Below are 15,016 nucleotides of genomic sequence, written 5' to 3'. Positions count from 1 at the left end.
TTGTCATCACAAAACATCTTGAGAATCTAAACATCACACGTGAATTCTCTATAATTCGGAAATAAGTTTACAATGCACTCAACTGGCTAATTCAAAAAAGCCACTTTATCGGGATGTAACAATCAATTAAGAAGCAAACATCGCTGATGTACATTCAGTTGCTTTTCCTGTGCAACAACCAGTGGAACAAAATCAGCCGCAATAACCTGCTAATGCTTACATGGCAATCAATGAAAGACCAAGAATTGTTCACGCTGCACGGCATCAGGCAAATGAAGATGTGTTTACATGTTCCAATGCAGGCGTTCAATGTTGCACAATGGTGCTGGCAAATATTGTAAGAGCTGCTATATTGCTGTTGTATATATAGGCCTTTTTCCCAAAAATTACATTAAGAAAAATTCTGCCAATATTTTTTTAATCAATTGCGATGTCGCTTGGGGCAAAAGGAGGTGGTGCGACCCCCCTCCCTCCCATCACACAGCAGCTGCCTTTCACACTCGGGACCAGGCAGCCGGAGATAAGCCATAAAATGCAATAAAAACACCAGTAATAAAAAGAAGGGGTGGGGGGGGGTTTGCTAATCCGATTCTGGGGAATCTCTACACGACTTCAAAAGGCCACCTCAAAAGAGTACAGACAGCAGGCGCCACGAAACAGGCAACGTTTATTTTTGTATTGTTTTTGTTTCTCTTAACACAACGGTAAAATTTCAAAACTTAGCGACAAGAATAAGTGAACATCATAGACTCACACACTCCGATGAAAAACCAGGTGACAATCTACATTAGTGGGTTATTATTTCTCATATATTATTTTTTATACTAATGTTATTCACCTTTTTTATATTATTAGATATAAGTAATATTAAAGGAGCGCCCCACGGTCTTATGTTTTAGTTACAAATGTCGAAAAATATTCTGAACTACTGGTGATGGCTGAAAAAAAATATTTTTTACTTTTTAGTGCACTTTAAAATTAAACCGTTATTTTTAAAACCTTTTTTTAAGGAGTTTATTTGTTGTTGGTAAAGCGCGTCCCAAAATGTGCAAAATAAGGGATTACGTACAAGTGTAGTGGTGTTATGGTACAAACACACATCTGTTACAGCCGTTAGGGTGTTACGGGACAAACGCACGTCGGTTACAGCTAGCATCCAGGGCTTACCCAAAGGGGGCTATGGGATTTGGATCCCCCGCGCCCCTTCCAAAGGGTGGGCTACGGGGTGTGTTTCGATCCCTCAGAACCCCGCCCCTCGGTGGGCAATTGGTATAAAAGACGGAGAGCCAGAGAGAGATAGGGGCAGTGTTCAAGAGCCGAAGTACGAAGACCCAGTTGAAGACTGAAGGCCGGCTAGATAGACCCTGGATATCCTTTGACCCGCTGTCCTTCTCAGGGCCGGGCAGAGAAAGCCAGCGGTGTGGCCCCAGAGCCTCAGAGTCGATGTCCTGATGTAGAGGTGTTAACTACGCGCTGTTGCGTAACCTGCGTTGCCACCAGGGCGGTGCAGCATTACCCCTGGGTACAACGGTTGGGGTCAGTCGAGGTGAAACGGATCGTGGCCAGGGTTTGGTGCAAACCAATCAGACGGTTCCACGTGGGAATGTATGATTGGTTCTACCTGGCCACGAAGGGGTATAAGACGGGTGACCCAACGGACCTCGGGGAGTTCTCTCCCTGCACGAAGATAGAAGACTGGGCTGAAGCCTAGCTAGGACCCTGGACCAGCCTTTCAGCCCTTCTAAGGGCTAAGGCTCGGCATACCCAGTGGTCAGGACCCACCGGGCCAGCGGTGGGTCAGATAGCCTCCCCTAGGTCCTAGCCGGAGGACTAGGATAGCGGTAGACGTGTGAGTCCCGCCAAGTCCGGAGGTTGTACCTCCTTAGGTATCAAGGAGGTTAGCGGTAGACGTGTGAGTCCCGCCAGGTCCGGAGGCTGTACCTCCCTAGGGTATCGGGTGAGGGGACCGAATATCCCTCTGTGTGTGTTAAGCGTTGTATAAGGAAATAATACAATAAACAGAGTGTGCCTCCTAAAGAAGTCTGCTCGTCCTTACAACACTACAACTGGAGTCAGAAGTGGTTGGAAATGGAAACCAGAAGTTCAGCCCACGCGCAGAGCCAGAACGAAGATAACGCTGTCTCACCTGCAAGCACCGCCAGCTCCGCTGAAAACGCTGCCGCGTTGACGGCCGCCCAGCCACCGGTTGAGCAGCCGGTTGCTCCCCCTGCCATGGGGGACGGACTCAGGGCAGCACACGGCCGTCTCGCTCAACTCCTACACGCCGCGGCCTCCACTCTCGAAGAGATCAACTTGGAGGTTGCGGGCAGGCCGAGTCAACCGCCGGCAGACGTTCCCGCCATCGGCCGGGGCAGACATTTTGATTTTCCCGCCGGGGAACCACGTGATTCCGCCGGAAGCGGAAGCCAGGGGCATCCTGGGAACGCGGGGGGCCAATCACAACCCGCAACGTCATCAGCACGCGACGCTGCGGATTCAAGTTCCTCAACGGACGCCGCGTCATTACTGTACCGACACGGTACAGTAGACTCTATCGGCTGGGAAATCGCCGATCTCCGGCTCGAGACGGTACAAGCTGAGGGGGAGACGACGTCCGCCCTCCAACAACGCCTGCCCATCTTCCGAGAATTCACATCTGAAGGGGGCGACTGGGCGGCGTTCCAGCGTCGCTTCCTGAGCCACCAAGAGATGGTGGGCTGGTCGGACGCACAGGCGCTCCGAGCACTACCGGCCACTTTGGATGACGGCGCTCTCGCCTCGCTCCTCACCATCCCCAGGCAACAAAGGGCGACTCTTCAATCGGCCCTCCGACGGATGTCCGACGTGTACGGGCCTCCATCCGACGTCCGCAGCCGATTTTACGACAGGCAACGCCGCCCTAAAGAGTCTCCGTTGGCATTCCGGACCGCTCTACTGGCGATGGCAAGAGCGGGTTACCCTCGCATGGACGACGAGGCCATCGATGCCATCGTTCTCCAGAAGATGCTGGAGCTGGCGCGCGAGCTGCGCATCGTCATCCAAGCGGTGGACGACGACGGTATGTGCTCGCTACGAGCCGCTCGGTGCATCCACGCACATCTGCTGCTCCACACGGAATCGACCATCGCCGCCTCGGCTTCGACGTCGGAGCCTGCCAGCAGGGACGCCGAGTTCTCCCCCGACCGGGCCTTCATGGCGACCAGGTCAACGGGCCGGCGATCGTCCGACCACGCTGGTCGCCGCAACGACCAGCAGCGGGGACGGCCTGCTCCACGCGGCGACGTGACGTGCTTCAACTGTGGCCGACGAGGCCACATCTCCTCTGACTGCCGTGCGCCTCGACGACGCCCCTCCGCATCCCGGGGCCAGGACTACAGGACGTCCACGGCATCGCGGCAAAGCCAGGCAAGTCGAAACGCCTCTCACGCTCGGCCCTCATTCACACCATACACACTGCAACGCACCATAAGAAGGGCTCGCGATTCGGCGTGTGATGGGGGGTATTCTGGCGTTTGTTCGCGGCCACTCGGACCTGGGCAGTGGTCTGAGTTGGCCCATAGGGTAGTCGCGGCGACGGCAGGTTCGTCCGTGGTTGTCGGATCAATCGAGGGTGTGGAATTTCGCGTGTTGGTCGATACTGGTGCGTCGGCTACGATCATTTCGGATCTGATTTACAATATACTGCCCGTACGATGCCGCCCCTTGGAACGGGTTTCTATCCCGTGTTTCGCCGCTAATGGCAGTTCACTTGGCATTATTGGGCAAATTCGGGCGCAAATTTCGATTGGAGACATTAAATTGGCAGGGCCTATTTTGGTCTCTTCTTCCCTCGCCGTGCCGTGTTTGTTAGGCACTGATTTTCTCGCGAAAATGCCTATTAAGATCCTTGTAGATCAAGGCTGCATCGAACTCCCGTCGGGTCGACGGATGGCGTTCTTGCCCACACCCTCACATCCACGCATGGCTAGTGCCTCGGTGCAGGCGTTTGTTGCGAGCACAGTCCGCATTCCGCCAGGGACACAAATGCTCGTGCCCTTGCAACTTAAAAAACCGCTAGCCCCGGAGGCCTCGGCACATGGCATTTTGCTGGGGCCTTCAAACGCAGCTGCTAAGGGGTTAGATGTGGTGGCTGCACAGACCCTCGTAGCAGCCGACAGGGAGCCGTTCTTGCAGGTTTTGAATGTCGGATTGTCCACAACCGTCATTCCGCAAGGAACTGTGCTCGCTCACGCGACCCCGGTGCCGTTGGGGACCGGAGTCGCGGGACACGTGCGTGACACGCCGCAGGTCCCACCTCCTTCCGAATCGGATGAGAGATGGTTGGACGCGCTCTGCACAGACACGGGTGATCTGTCTCATTCGCAGCGAATTAAATTGCGCGCTCTTCTGCGAGAATTTTCCGATGTCTTTAGTAAATCTAAATTTGATATTGGCTGCACCAAGCTGCTGCGTCACCACATTGATACTGGTGACGCTGCCCCGATTCGACAAAACCCGTTTCGGCTTAGCCCGGCGGAGAAACAGCATGTTAAATCGGCTGTGGATGACATGCTGAAGGCCGATATAATTTCTCCCTCCACTAGTCCCTGGGGTGCTCCAATAGTGCTGGTCAAAAAGCACGATGGCAGTCTCCGTTTTTACGTTGATTTTCGGCGCCTAAATAAAATCTCGGTAGCGGACGCCTACCCTCTCCCTCGTATGGACGAGTCATTGGATGCCCTGGCAGGGGCGCACTATTTCTCCACCTTGGACCTTCTGTCGGGGTTTTGGCAACTCCCCCTCGACGAATCGTCAAAACCTAAGACTGCTTTTCGGACACCACAGGGCCTTTTCGAGTTTAATAGATTGCCCATGGGTCTCCACTCGGCCCCAGCGACGTTCCAGAGGCTCATGGAGCTGGTCCTCGCTGGGCTCCAGTGGGACTCATGTCTCATTTATCTTGACGACGTCATCGTCTTTAGCCGCACGTTCGGCGAACACATCGAACGGTTGCGTGCTGTCTTCTTGAAAATGCGGGCCGCTAACTTGAAATTCAAGCCGCAGAAGTGTCACCTTCTGCGTGAGTCTGTGCGCTATCTGGGCCACATAGTTAGCCGCTCGGGCATCTCTACCGACCCTGAAAAAACCAAATGTGTTCAACATTGGCCGACCCCTACATCTGCGGGCGATGTTCGTAGTTTTATTGGTTTTGCGTCGTACTACCGCCGGTTTGTTGCTGGCTTCGCGACGATTGCCAAGCCGCTCCACGCCCTTACGTCAAAAGGGGTGGCGTTTCATTGGGGGGACGCAGAACAGGCTGCGTTCGACTCCTTGCGGAACGCGCTCGTGACGGCACCGTCCCTTGCGTACCCCGATTTTTCCGTGCCATTCGTGTTGGACACCGACGCTAGCAATACGGGGATTGGGGGTGTTCTGTCACAAAAAGTTGATGGCATTGAAAGGGTTGTTGCCTATGGTAGCAGAGTCTTGTCTCTTGCTGAACAAAGATACTGTGTGACCAGACGTGAGCTGCTGGCCATTGTTTTTTTTATTCAGCAATACAGGCCGTACCTGTATGGTCAGCATTTTACCGTGCGATCTGATCATTCGGCTTTACAGTACGCTCTGCGGGTTGACCAACCGTCCGGGCAGCTTTCTCGGTGGCTCGAAGTCCTTCAGGACTACGATTTCAATGTCACTTACCGTAGGGGTGCACAACACACGAATGCCGATGCGTTGTCTCGCCTTCCGCCGGCTCAAAAATGTGCGTGTTTTTTGGGCTCGGGCCGTTGTAAGCCGCCACTGCCTGCGCAGGTCGCGCCTCTCACAACGGTGTCAGCCGCACTTCCCGCCGCCTCAGCGCCGATGTTGGATCATGCAGATCCAATGGCCAGTGACGATTTGCTGGGGCTAACTTTGGCCGAATGGGGTCGGCACCAGGGCGAGGACATGTCGTTATTGAGGTTGCGTCGCCTCGCGAATAATGCGGTTCCAAGACAGGGCAAATTTAATTCATTTGTCATGAAGCGCGGCTTGTTGATGCATTGGGATGCTGACTCGTGTCAACATAAAATCGTCGTGCCATCCGCCTTGCGATGCAAGGCCGTATGGGCGGCGCATGAGCGTTTATTGCACCTGGGTGTTCATAAGACCATTGGGTCGTTGCGGTTGCAATTTTTCTGGCCGGGCATGCTGCGCGACGTCACTGACATTTTGCTGGGATGCACCCATTGTGCGCAACGTAAACCGCCGGCTAAACCGGCATGCCCACCCCTGCAACCCATTTCGGTCTCTCGTATAAATGAGTTGGTGGCTCTCGATATTTTGGGCCCTTTTCCTACTACGTCACGGGGTAATAAGTACCTTCTGGTTGGGGTAGAGTATTTTACACGGTGGCCTATGGCCTGGGCCCTCCCCAACCAGTCGGCGGCGGCCGTTGTGGACGCCTTTGTTCAAGGCTACGTCCTGGACAAGGGCGCACCAGAACGGTTGCTGACCGATCAGGGAAGAAATTTTTCAGGAGCCTTGCTGACTGATGTGTGCCGCCTGTTGGGCACTAAGAAAGTGCGCACTTCGCCCTACCATCCCCAGACCGACGGCATGGTGGAGCGCCTTCATAGAACTCTCACCGCTATGTTATGCCATCAGGTCGATGAATCCCACCTCGATTGGGACTTGCAGGTTCCGGGGGTCCTCGCCGCATACCGTATGGCACCTCACGCGGCGACGGGATTTTCCCCGTTCTTTCTAATGTATGGCAGGGATGCCTTTCCTCCCGCCGACGTTCGGCTGGAAATCGAACAGCCACCGCAAAAGTCAAAGCTCGTTGACCACTTGCGATTCAACCTCCGTAAGTTGGCCGAGGCACGGGAGGCCACCATTGAAAATTCGGCTTCCCGCCAACGGGCGAATTTGCGACTGCGGGACCCTCGGTCGTACACGCATCGGTGGGCACCGGGAGACAGGGCATGGCTCCACTGCCCCCAGGTGCCGGTGTCCATGTCGGCCAAACTCCTCAGACCATGGCGAGGCCCGGTTGAGGTAGTGGAAGTCCTGCGTCCCCAATGTGTTAAAATTAGCTGGGGACGGCGTCGCTGGTGCGTTCACCCTTCTCGGTTAAAACCCTTCGTCACGCCACGCGTCCCTCCACAACACACACAACATGGGGGCCGAGTGTGCGACGCGTCCGACGAGCCGGATGTTGCCCCGTTGGTGCCTAACCCACAGCGCAGGCGTGTCATTCCTCCTGCAGATGACACGGGAGTGACGGCTCCATGCAGGCCACGTTCGGCCTCAATGGACCGTGGAGCAGCAGGTGTCCCCGTGGAGATGCCTAAAGGCCCACCGGATGCTCTGGCTCATCCTCCTCCTTCCCTTGTGCCGCCGACAAAGCCTGCCATCCCCTACGATGGCCCCGCGAAACGCACGCGCGCGAAATCTCGCCGGTTGTTATAATGTTTTTTTTGGCATGTCTAGTGCCTTGTACATACGTTATGTTGTTAAGGGGGGTATTTATAGGGGTTTAATTGTTCTTGTTGTTCGTGAGGCACACTCACAATTCTTCTACCATTGGTAATTTCGGAGTTTCCCATTGTTGCAGCCGGGACGGCTGGAGCTTCCGAAGGAGGGGGTGATGTAGAGGTGTTAACTACGCGCTGTTGCGTAACCTGCGTTGCCACCAGGGCGGTGCAGCATTACCCCTGGGTACAACGGTTGGGGTCAGTCGAGGTGAAACGGATCGTGGCCAGGGTTTGGTGCGAACCAATCAGACGGTTCCACGTGGGAATGTATGATTGGTTCTACCTGGCCACGAAGGGGTATAAGACGGGTGACCCAACGGACCTCGAGGAGTTCTCTCCCTGCACGAAGATAGAAGACTGGGCTGAAGCCTAGCTAGGACCCTGGACCAGCCTTTCAGCCCTTCTAAGGGCTAAGGCTCGGCATACCCAGTGGTCAGGACCCACCGGGCCAGCGGTGGGTCAGATAGCCTCCCCTAGGTCCTAGCCGGAGGACTAGGATAGCGGTAGACGTGTGAGTCCCGCCAAGTCCGGAGGTTGTACCTCCTTAGGTATCAAGGAGGTTAGCGGTAGACGATTGAGTCCCGCCAGGTCCGGAGGCTGTACCTCCCTAGGGTATCGGGTGAGGGGACCGAATATCCCTCTGTGTGTGTTAAGCGTTGTATAAGGAAATAATACAATAAACAGAGTGTGCCTCCTAAAGAAGTCTGCTCGTCCTTACAACACTACACTTCTAAGGGCCGGGTCTGTGTGGCTGGTGGTCGCGACCTGTGCCTTGGCTGGGCCAGGTCAGCCTCCCCGAGCGCCCTTAGCGGAGGACCCAGGAGCATAGATAGCTAGGCAGATAGCCTAGGGGTATATCCCAGTGTAATACGGGTGATTGAGGCCGTTACCCCTTCTCAGTGTTGTATATCTTGGCTATTCGTTGTCGAGTTATAATAAATAGTGCTGCCTCTACATCGCCGTCTCTGTCGCTTGTGAACCCACTACACAAGTACAGCAAAGCCATTCCCACTCGCGGGTTTAAGCCATCACGGTTTTGTGACAAATATATAAAGTTCACTGACTGCAAATTAACACGCTTTGATATATACTCTTGGTTATTTCGGTAAAGTCACGTAGAAGGGAAACAATAAAATTGTTTTATATATTTTTTATTGTTTCCTTTCTACATGACTTTACCGAAAGAACCAAGAATATGAATCCCTGCAGTCACGAAAGCTTTAAAGGGGGAGCGGAGCGAACGAAGCAGGCGAGCAGCCCAAGCGGGAAAAACGCGACGGAGTTACGGGGTGTCAAACGCGAGGAGATCTGTTAAATAAAAGTGACACAGGAGAAAAAGAATAAGTTGTCCGCGTGAAATAAAAACACTACAGATATCAGCACTGCTCAACGCGAGCTGTAAGTGCTCTGACACTGGGCATTGTCTTTGCAACGTTCAACTTTTGGCATTGTTCTCTGGTCTGTCACTGATACAGAGACAAGGCCCTTAAGAATGCTGCCGTCTCCTGGTGTAGGCCAATCGGTTTTAAGCACAATGCTTATATTACCAGAGTACCCAAAGAAAAATCAATGCAGTGACCACCATGGGGAGAGACTCCAAATATACAACAGGCATCGTCAGGGTCCGGGATTGAACCCACTGCCTAATAAAAATCAGGCGAGGGAGATAGACGCAGATTCCAAATATACAGCAACCTTGACCTGGAAGCACTTACTCTGAGTCAGTTGCATCGTCACGCATGAGTCTTGCCCTGCTGCACAATAGGTAGATATTTCAGGAATCCCCAAATCAAGACTTCCGGTGTAGCAGTAAAGCAATCCTGCATAATTGCACAAAGACACATATTAGTATTTAAACTCAACCATTTTTTTACCAGGTGTAAGTCCCCACTGAGCTGTTACGTAGTAGCTCTTTTTCACAAGCGACCTGGCCATCACAAATGATAGGAACTCAACGAAGTGACTGATATGCTCACATGGAAATTTACATCAGCCAAATACTCTACACCCATGTTTCTAAATGTGAAGGAAAAAACCGGAGTACCCGGCTTAAAAATCCATGCGACCACCACGGGGGATAGAGAGATGCAAACTCTATGTATAACAGCAGCATGCATCGTCTGGGTCGAACTTCACGAACATCCTGCATACCACGTGAGGTAGTTAACATCTCCACGGGTAGAGAGACACGTGTAGCCGGAATGGGCTTATTGTAACGAATCACACGTATAATTATGGAGTTAATGATGACCATGGATTGGGCCCTTAGACTCACGTGACTGCACAGTACACCACGCCCACCTGTGGAGTAATCAATTCAGGGTACGGAGAATCTATTCAGATTCGGATGGACGCTGCACAGGTAACACATTTACAGCTCTGCTAAAACTGAGTTATATATAACTGTTTAATCAATACAGTTGGACTGTAACTTAGTCCAACCGTTGCGCTAATCGGAGGTGTGGGGGTAGTGTAGTGTATAGTAGCGTCTAGTAGTACATTCTAGTGTATAGCAGTGTCTAGTGTAGTATATAGTCTAGTTAATTGTGGTGTTCTTCAGGAACATGACTACCGCAACACAAGAGAAAATACTATACTGGCTAAATGAACGCAAACGTATAGCCGGGGAGTGGAGTGAAAAACGTCACCTTCGACGCTCATAGCGAGCCAGATGACAGCCACCAGAACATGAATCAGGGTAATGTCCATGCTGCTCCACCTGGCAAAATACAAAAACACGCACCACGGTCATCTGGGCAGCAGCGTCTTTTGGCTAACCATGGAAAAAAGATGGTGGTCACCGCATTATCGCGGCGCTTTCAGATTTGTGCTGCTTCTGCGGCCGTCTGGAACGCTCTTCCGTCCGATATTAGGAAGCCACTGGGAGCCATGCAACACCATCTAGGCTGACAATCTTACTTCTTTAGAACTGCTGCTGGTTGTGTTTAGTTTGCTGTTCTTTACCCGCACCTCTGATTAGCTACATATGGTGTTAAAGAAGTTCAAAAGACATATTCACACTACTATACACTACTCCACACTGCACACCTATACGTACTATAATCACCCAGGAATGTCCTTACCTCTCGTGACGTCACTAAAAATCTACCAGCCCCCCTCATTAATATTCATGAGCAGGTGACGTTCTCTAAATGGACACCCCCCCCCCATTATTACCTATGAGCCAAGAATGCCTGTGTGCATTGCTCGTGACGTCACTCCACGTCGACCAGCCCCCCTCATTAATAATCATGAACGGGTGACGTCACGCCGCATGGAGAACCCCCCCTTATTAATAATCATGAGCAGGTGACGTCACTCAACATCGAACAGCCCCCCTCATTAATAATCATGGCCAGGTGACATCCTCCAAATGGACACGCCCCCCATTATTATTACTTACTATAATGAGCCAAGAATGCTTTCGTGCATTGCTCGTGACGTCACTCGACGTCGACCAGCCCCCCCTCATTAATAATCATGAGCAGGTTACATCCTCCACATGGACCCGCCCCTCATTAATAACCCTAACTACAAAGGCAGAACCCCCACGTCACAGATCTCTATAATGCTATTAAGACAAAGTCAAAAGGACGTCATGATGAACAAGGGATTATAACCTTCAAATGAAATAGGTCTGTGTCACCGCGCCCGTACAAATTGCACACGCATTGATGCAATGAATATCACATCGCGGTCTGCTTTTCCCTTGCAAGTTCCAGATTTACTGCAATACACCCGTCCTTGGACAGGCAAAAGGCTAGTACACTATACTATTCTACACTATACAATCCACCACTAACCAATACACTACACTACTATAGTACTATATAGTACACACATACAGTTCACAAATATACACTACTATATACACTACACTACACCTGACACCACTATACTAAATTGAAAGCTCATGTCTGTACAACTGCTTTGTGTGTTTATTTGGTTTTCCTTCTGCAGCATCTCTTCATTCCGTGGTCTGTGCAAGACTCAACCTAATCAGACTCGCCTTCCCATAACTGAAAACTGAAACAAAAATCCATTCTCTTAACACCCATTTACATATTGGAGTTACCATGACATTTCGCTCGGTGTGATTACAACAATGATCAGCAACCAGCAGCCTCATCAGGTGATTATCCAGAATGGTGGACCGGCCTTAAATACAGCAGGGATAAATGTGATATGGTCAATTGTGAGCCTACCAGGTTCAAAGACTAGATGGGGGGGGGGGGGGGGGGTCTTAATGTAGTTTTATAAATTACAATGGATATCTATTATTAGTTGCATTATTCGTAAGTAAAGATGAAGGACATTATGATTGCTGCGACACGTGCGATAAATTATCTTGATAATTTCTTGTGTCATTGAATTTTCTTGCCAAATATGACAACGAAAGTATACAGTCCCTGCCCTCCTATAAGGCAGCGGCAGTAGTAGTAAGTTACGTTCCTGAAGAACACTGCGTTATGGAATAATCGCGTTTTTTATAAATAATGTATAATTATAGTGGGTAGAGCAATGGTCCATAATAGCACGTGAGATGATGTTGCGTAATCCAGGGCCTGAACAAAGACTGGAGGTGAGTGTAGGGTAGCAGCGGTCTAGAAGCATCATCCAGCAGCATCCCAATGCCTCTGTCTAATGATGATGCTATGCCAAGGCAGTCATTACAACCTCCACTTCTACTCCCGTGACCTAGTTGCCTTCGTTCAATTGCATTATAATATATAATTATTGGGTGTAAAGCACAGTCCCTGATTTCGCATCATCTCGAGCGCTACTAAGGGCCTGAACAAAGACTGGATGCGCGTGAAGGGTAGTGTCCCAATGTGTGTGTGTGTAATTACGTTTCTGTACAGTCCCCTACAGATTTATGCAGGGTGGGTCATAAGTAACTACCTGATATGAAAGCGGTATTTTGTTTAAAATTATTTTGTAATCTTTTTTTGCAGAAATAAAGTAGAAGCCTGGTGAGTTTATGGATGCAGGTCGATCTGCCACTTCTATCATTTGTGATAGCCAAGTCGCTTCTCAAAAATAAGCTACATAGCTCGGTGGGGGCTTACCTGGTAACATAAGAAACAGTTTACTTTAGGATGACCGGAGGTCACGTGATGATGGCTTATACTTCTTTACGAGGGGCTCAGGGCATGTTCAGATATTGTATTGTTAGCCATGGCCAGGAATCGTGCTGAGGTTTGTTTTATTTTTATTTTATCAGGTGTAAGACACCACTGACCTATGCAGCTCTTTTTTATATATATAAATGACCTGACCACGACAAATTATAGCAGGTCAACAAAGTGGCTGATATCATCACATTAATGTATAGCCAAGTACTCTTAAGTGCCTGATGTTGATTTTAAATGTGAAGGGATAAAATGGGAGGACCCGGAGAAAAATCCACGCAGGGCCCACCATTGGGAGAGAGAGAGAGAAGCGGACTCCAAATATACAATAACAGTCATCGTGAGGGACCGGGATCGAACCCACGACCTCCTGCATACCAGGTGAGGCAATTGAAACCTCCATGTGGATAGAGAGAAAGAGACTCGAAATATATCACAACAGGCATCTTCAGGGTCCGGGATCTAACCCACGACCTCGTGAATACCGAACTTCTTTCACACCGTAGGTAGCCAAACACTGCTAATTGCAGGTGTGGGGGGGAAGGACAACAAAACAAATACAAGCAGTTTTAAAGAAATTAGTTTGTCAATCTATCCTTTAAAGGAAGAGCAGTGTTACAGATAGGCGCATAGAACAGCATCTGAAAGCATCGTGCCATGATGCGGAGACCACCGTCTTTGTTCAACGGTTCACTGAAAGCTGCTGCCCCTGCTGCGAGGATGAGCGGAGTTTGCATGATGATGGGTTTATAGATCAGAGAGGGTCCTGTTGCATGTAATTCTCAACCCGAAAACTGGATAACAAAAAAACAAACCTCGAGTTCAACCACTTCAAGAGAGACCTTAAAAAACGTTGAATGAAAGCAGCGTGATGAAACGTGGCAATGCAAATAAGAGATGCCATAAGCAGGATTTTGTGTTCCTTAAATGACCATTCGAATTACATTTACGTTACAATATGTAAAATATATCACACAAAACCAGAATGCTCTTACCTCGCGACGCAGGTGTGACTATCAACCTTCGACGTGAAGTGTATTGACAGTCCCCCTGCTGTGTGTATATATAGAGGAGTTTGACTTCGTGAGTCGATGGGTGTTCCTTCATAAATTTTCCAATGAACCCATTACGCAATGTGCGCGCATTTCACGTGTCTGTGTGATTCTGATAAGATAAGAACTGGCTGCATCTGGTTAAGTCTCGTCTAGGTTTTTTTTTATCACAAATAGCTAAATATGCAGTACTGTCATTTACTGCTCATCTTTTTAAATTTATTTTATCAGGTATTAAGGACCCACTGAGCTACACCATCACAAATAATAGCTCAGTGAAGTGATGGCTTACTGTTGCGTGGAAATTTATAGCAGCAGCCAAATACTCTCGACAAGTACCGTTGATTCTAAATGTGGAGGGGAAAAACTGGGCGGACCTGGAGAAAAATCCATGCAACCACGGGGGGGAAGAGACACACGAACCCCAAATATACAGCAGCAGGCATCAGGATTTGAATCGAACCCACGACCTCCATACCAGGGGAGGGAGTTAACATCTCACCACCGCTGGCCAAAAGGCCCCCACCTATTGTGACTTATTTCTCGCTGACTCAAGACATCCTCGCTCCCTATATAGTGGATATGCTGCTTGCTTTTCTCACGCTGGCCAGGTCATCTCTAAAGGAAATATATGGGCTACGCACAGTTTTACCAGCTAATAAGCAACCTGCCCATCGATTGTGGTGTACTTATTTGATAGAGGAAGGGGCAGGGAGTAGAAAACCTGCGGCTCCGGAGCGGCATGCAGCTTTAAGAACCACTTCGTGGCTCTCGACACTACTGTTAGACTCTCGATTATCCACGCAAACGACGGGGAAGATGCGCACAGATGATTCAAAATCGTGGATCCAAAAATATATATATTTCCCGCGGATCTCTATGCCAAAAAACACTAATACAGGTTGAAATCATGTTTTAGTCAAGACAGCTGAGTTTGTTAATGAACCAAACAATCAAGCTCTGCCCACTGTTGTAAATATATCGCAACAACTGTACTGTAGAGGTGATTGCGTGGATTTCAGATTAACCGAAGTAACATATTTGTTCAGTTTTAAGCATTGTGCGACTTGCAATCAACATTTCCAAAAAAGACAATGCATAACAGTTATTAATTCACGTCAAAATCCCTGGTGGGCGGTTAATCCACAAAACGGAAAAACCGCACGTGGAACTGTAATTGCAAAGCAAAAATAACAAAAAAGCAAACCGCTCCTAATCACTTTTGATGAACAGTGAACGTTCTAATAAGCCCAATGGTGATTTGCAACGCGGCATTATGAATAAATGTGGCGCACGTGCTCTTCTAGAAATAGCGATTACACTCACAAAAAAA

The 15,016-nt window shown here is 49.9% G+C and overlaps 1 protein-coding gene across 2 annotated transcripts in view; it reads right to left on the bottom strand.

Moving 5' to 3' along the window:
- LOC116957321 (uncharacterized) overlaps positions 1–14,773 on the bottom strand; it is a 51,150-nt gene extending 36,377 nt beyond the window's left edge. Inside the window, exons 1-3 of one of the 2 annotated variants that reach the window (XM_076055708.1) lie at positions 13,627–14,773; positions 10,148–10,218; positions 9,215–9,319 (exon numbers count right to left, since the gene is read on the bottom strand). In XM_076055708.1, coding sequence (XP_075911823.1) covers positions 9,215–9,319; positions 10,148–10,208 — 166 coding nt within the window. In that variant the 5' untranslated portion in view covers positions 10,209–10,218; positions 13,627–14,773. Of the gene's footprint in view, positions 1–9,214; positions 9,320–10,147; positions 10,219–10,418; positions 10,668–13,626 lie in introns of those variants that run through there. The other variant, XM_076055709.1, reaches the window with a different exon arrangement.
- Positions 14,774–15,016: the final 243 nt, after the last annotated feature.

Source organism: Petromyzon marinus, chromosome 72 (genome assembly GCF_048934315.1).
Source record: "Petromyzon marinus isolate PM22_M1 ecotype Great Lakes invasive population chromosome 72, UKy_Petmar_22M1.pri1.0, whole genome shotgun sequence".
NCBI lineage: Eukaryota > Metazoa > Chordata > Hyperoartia > Petromyzontiformes > Petromyzontidae > Petromyzon > Petromyzon marinus.
Note: the sequence above shows the minus strand (reverse complement) of the source record. Positions and strands in the feature narration are given on the sequence as shown.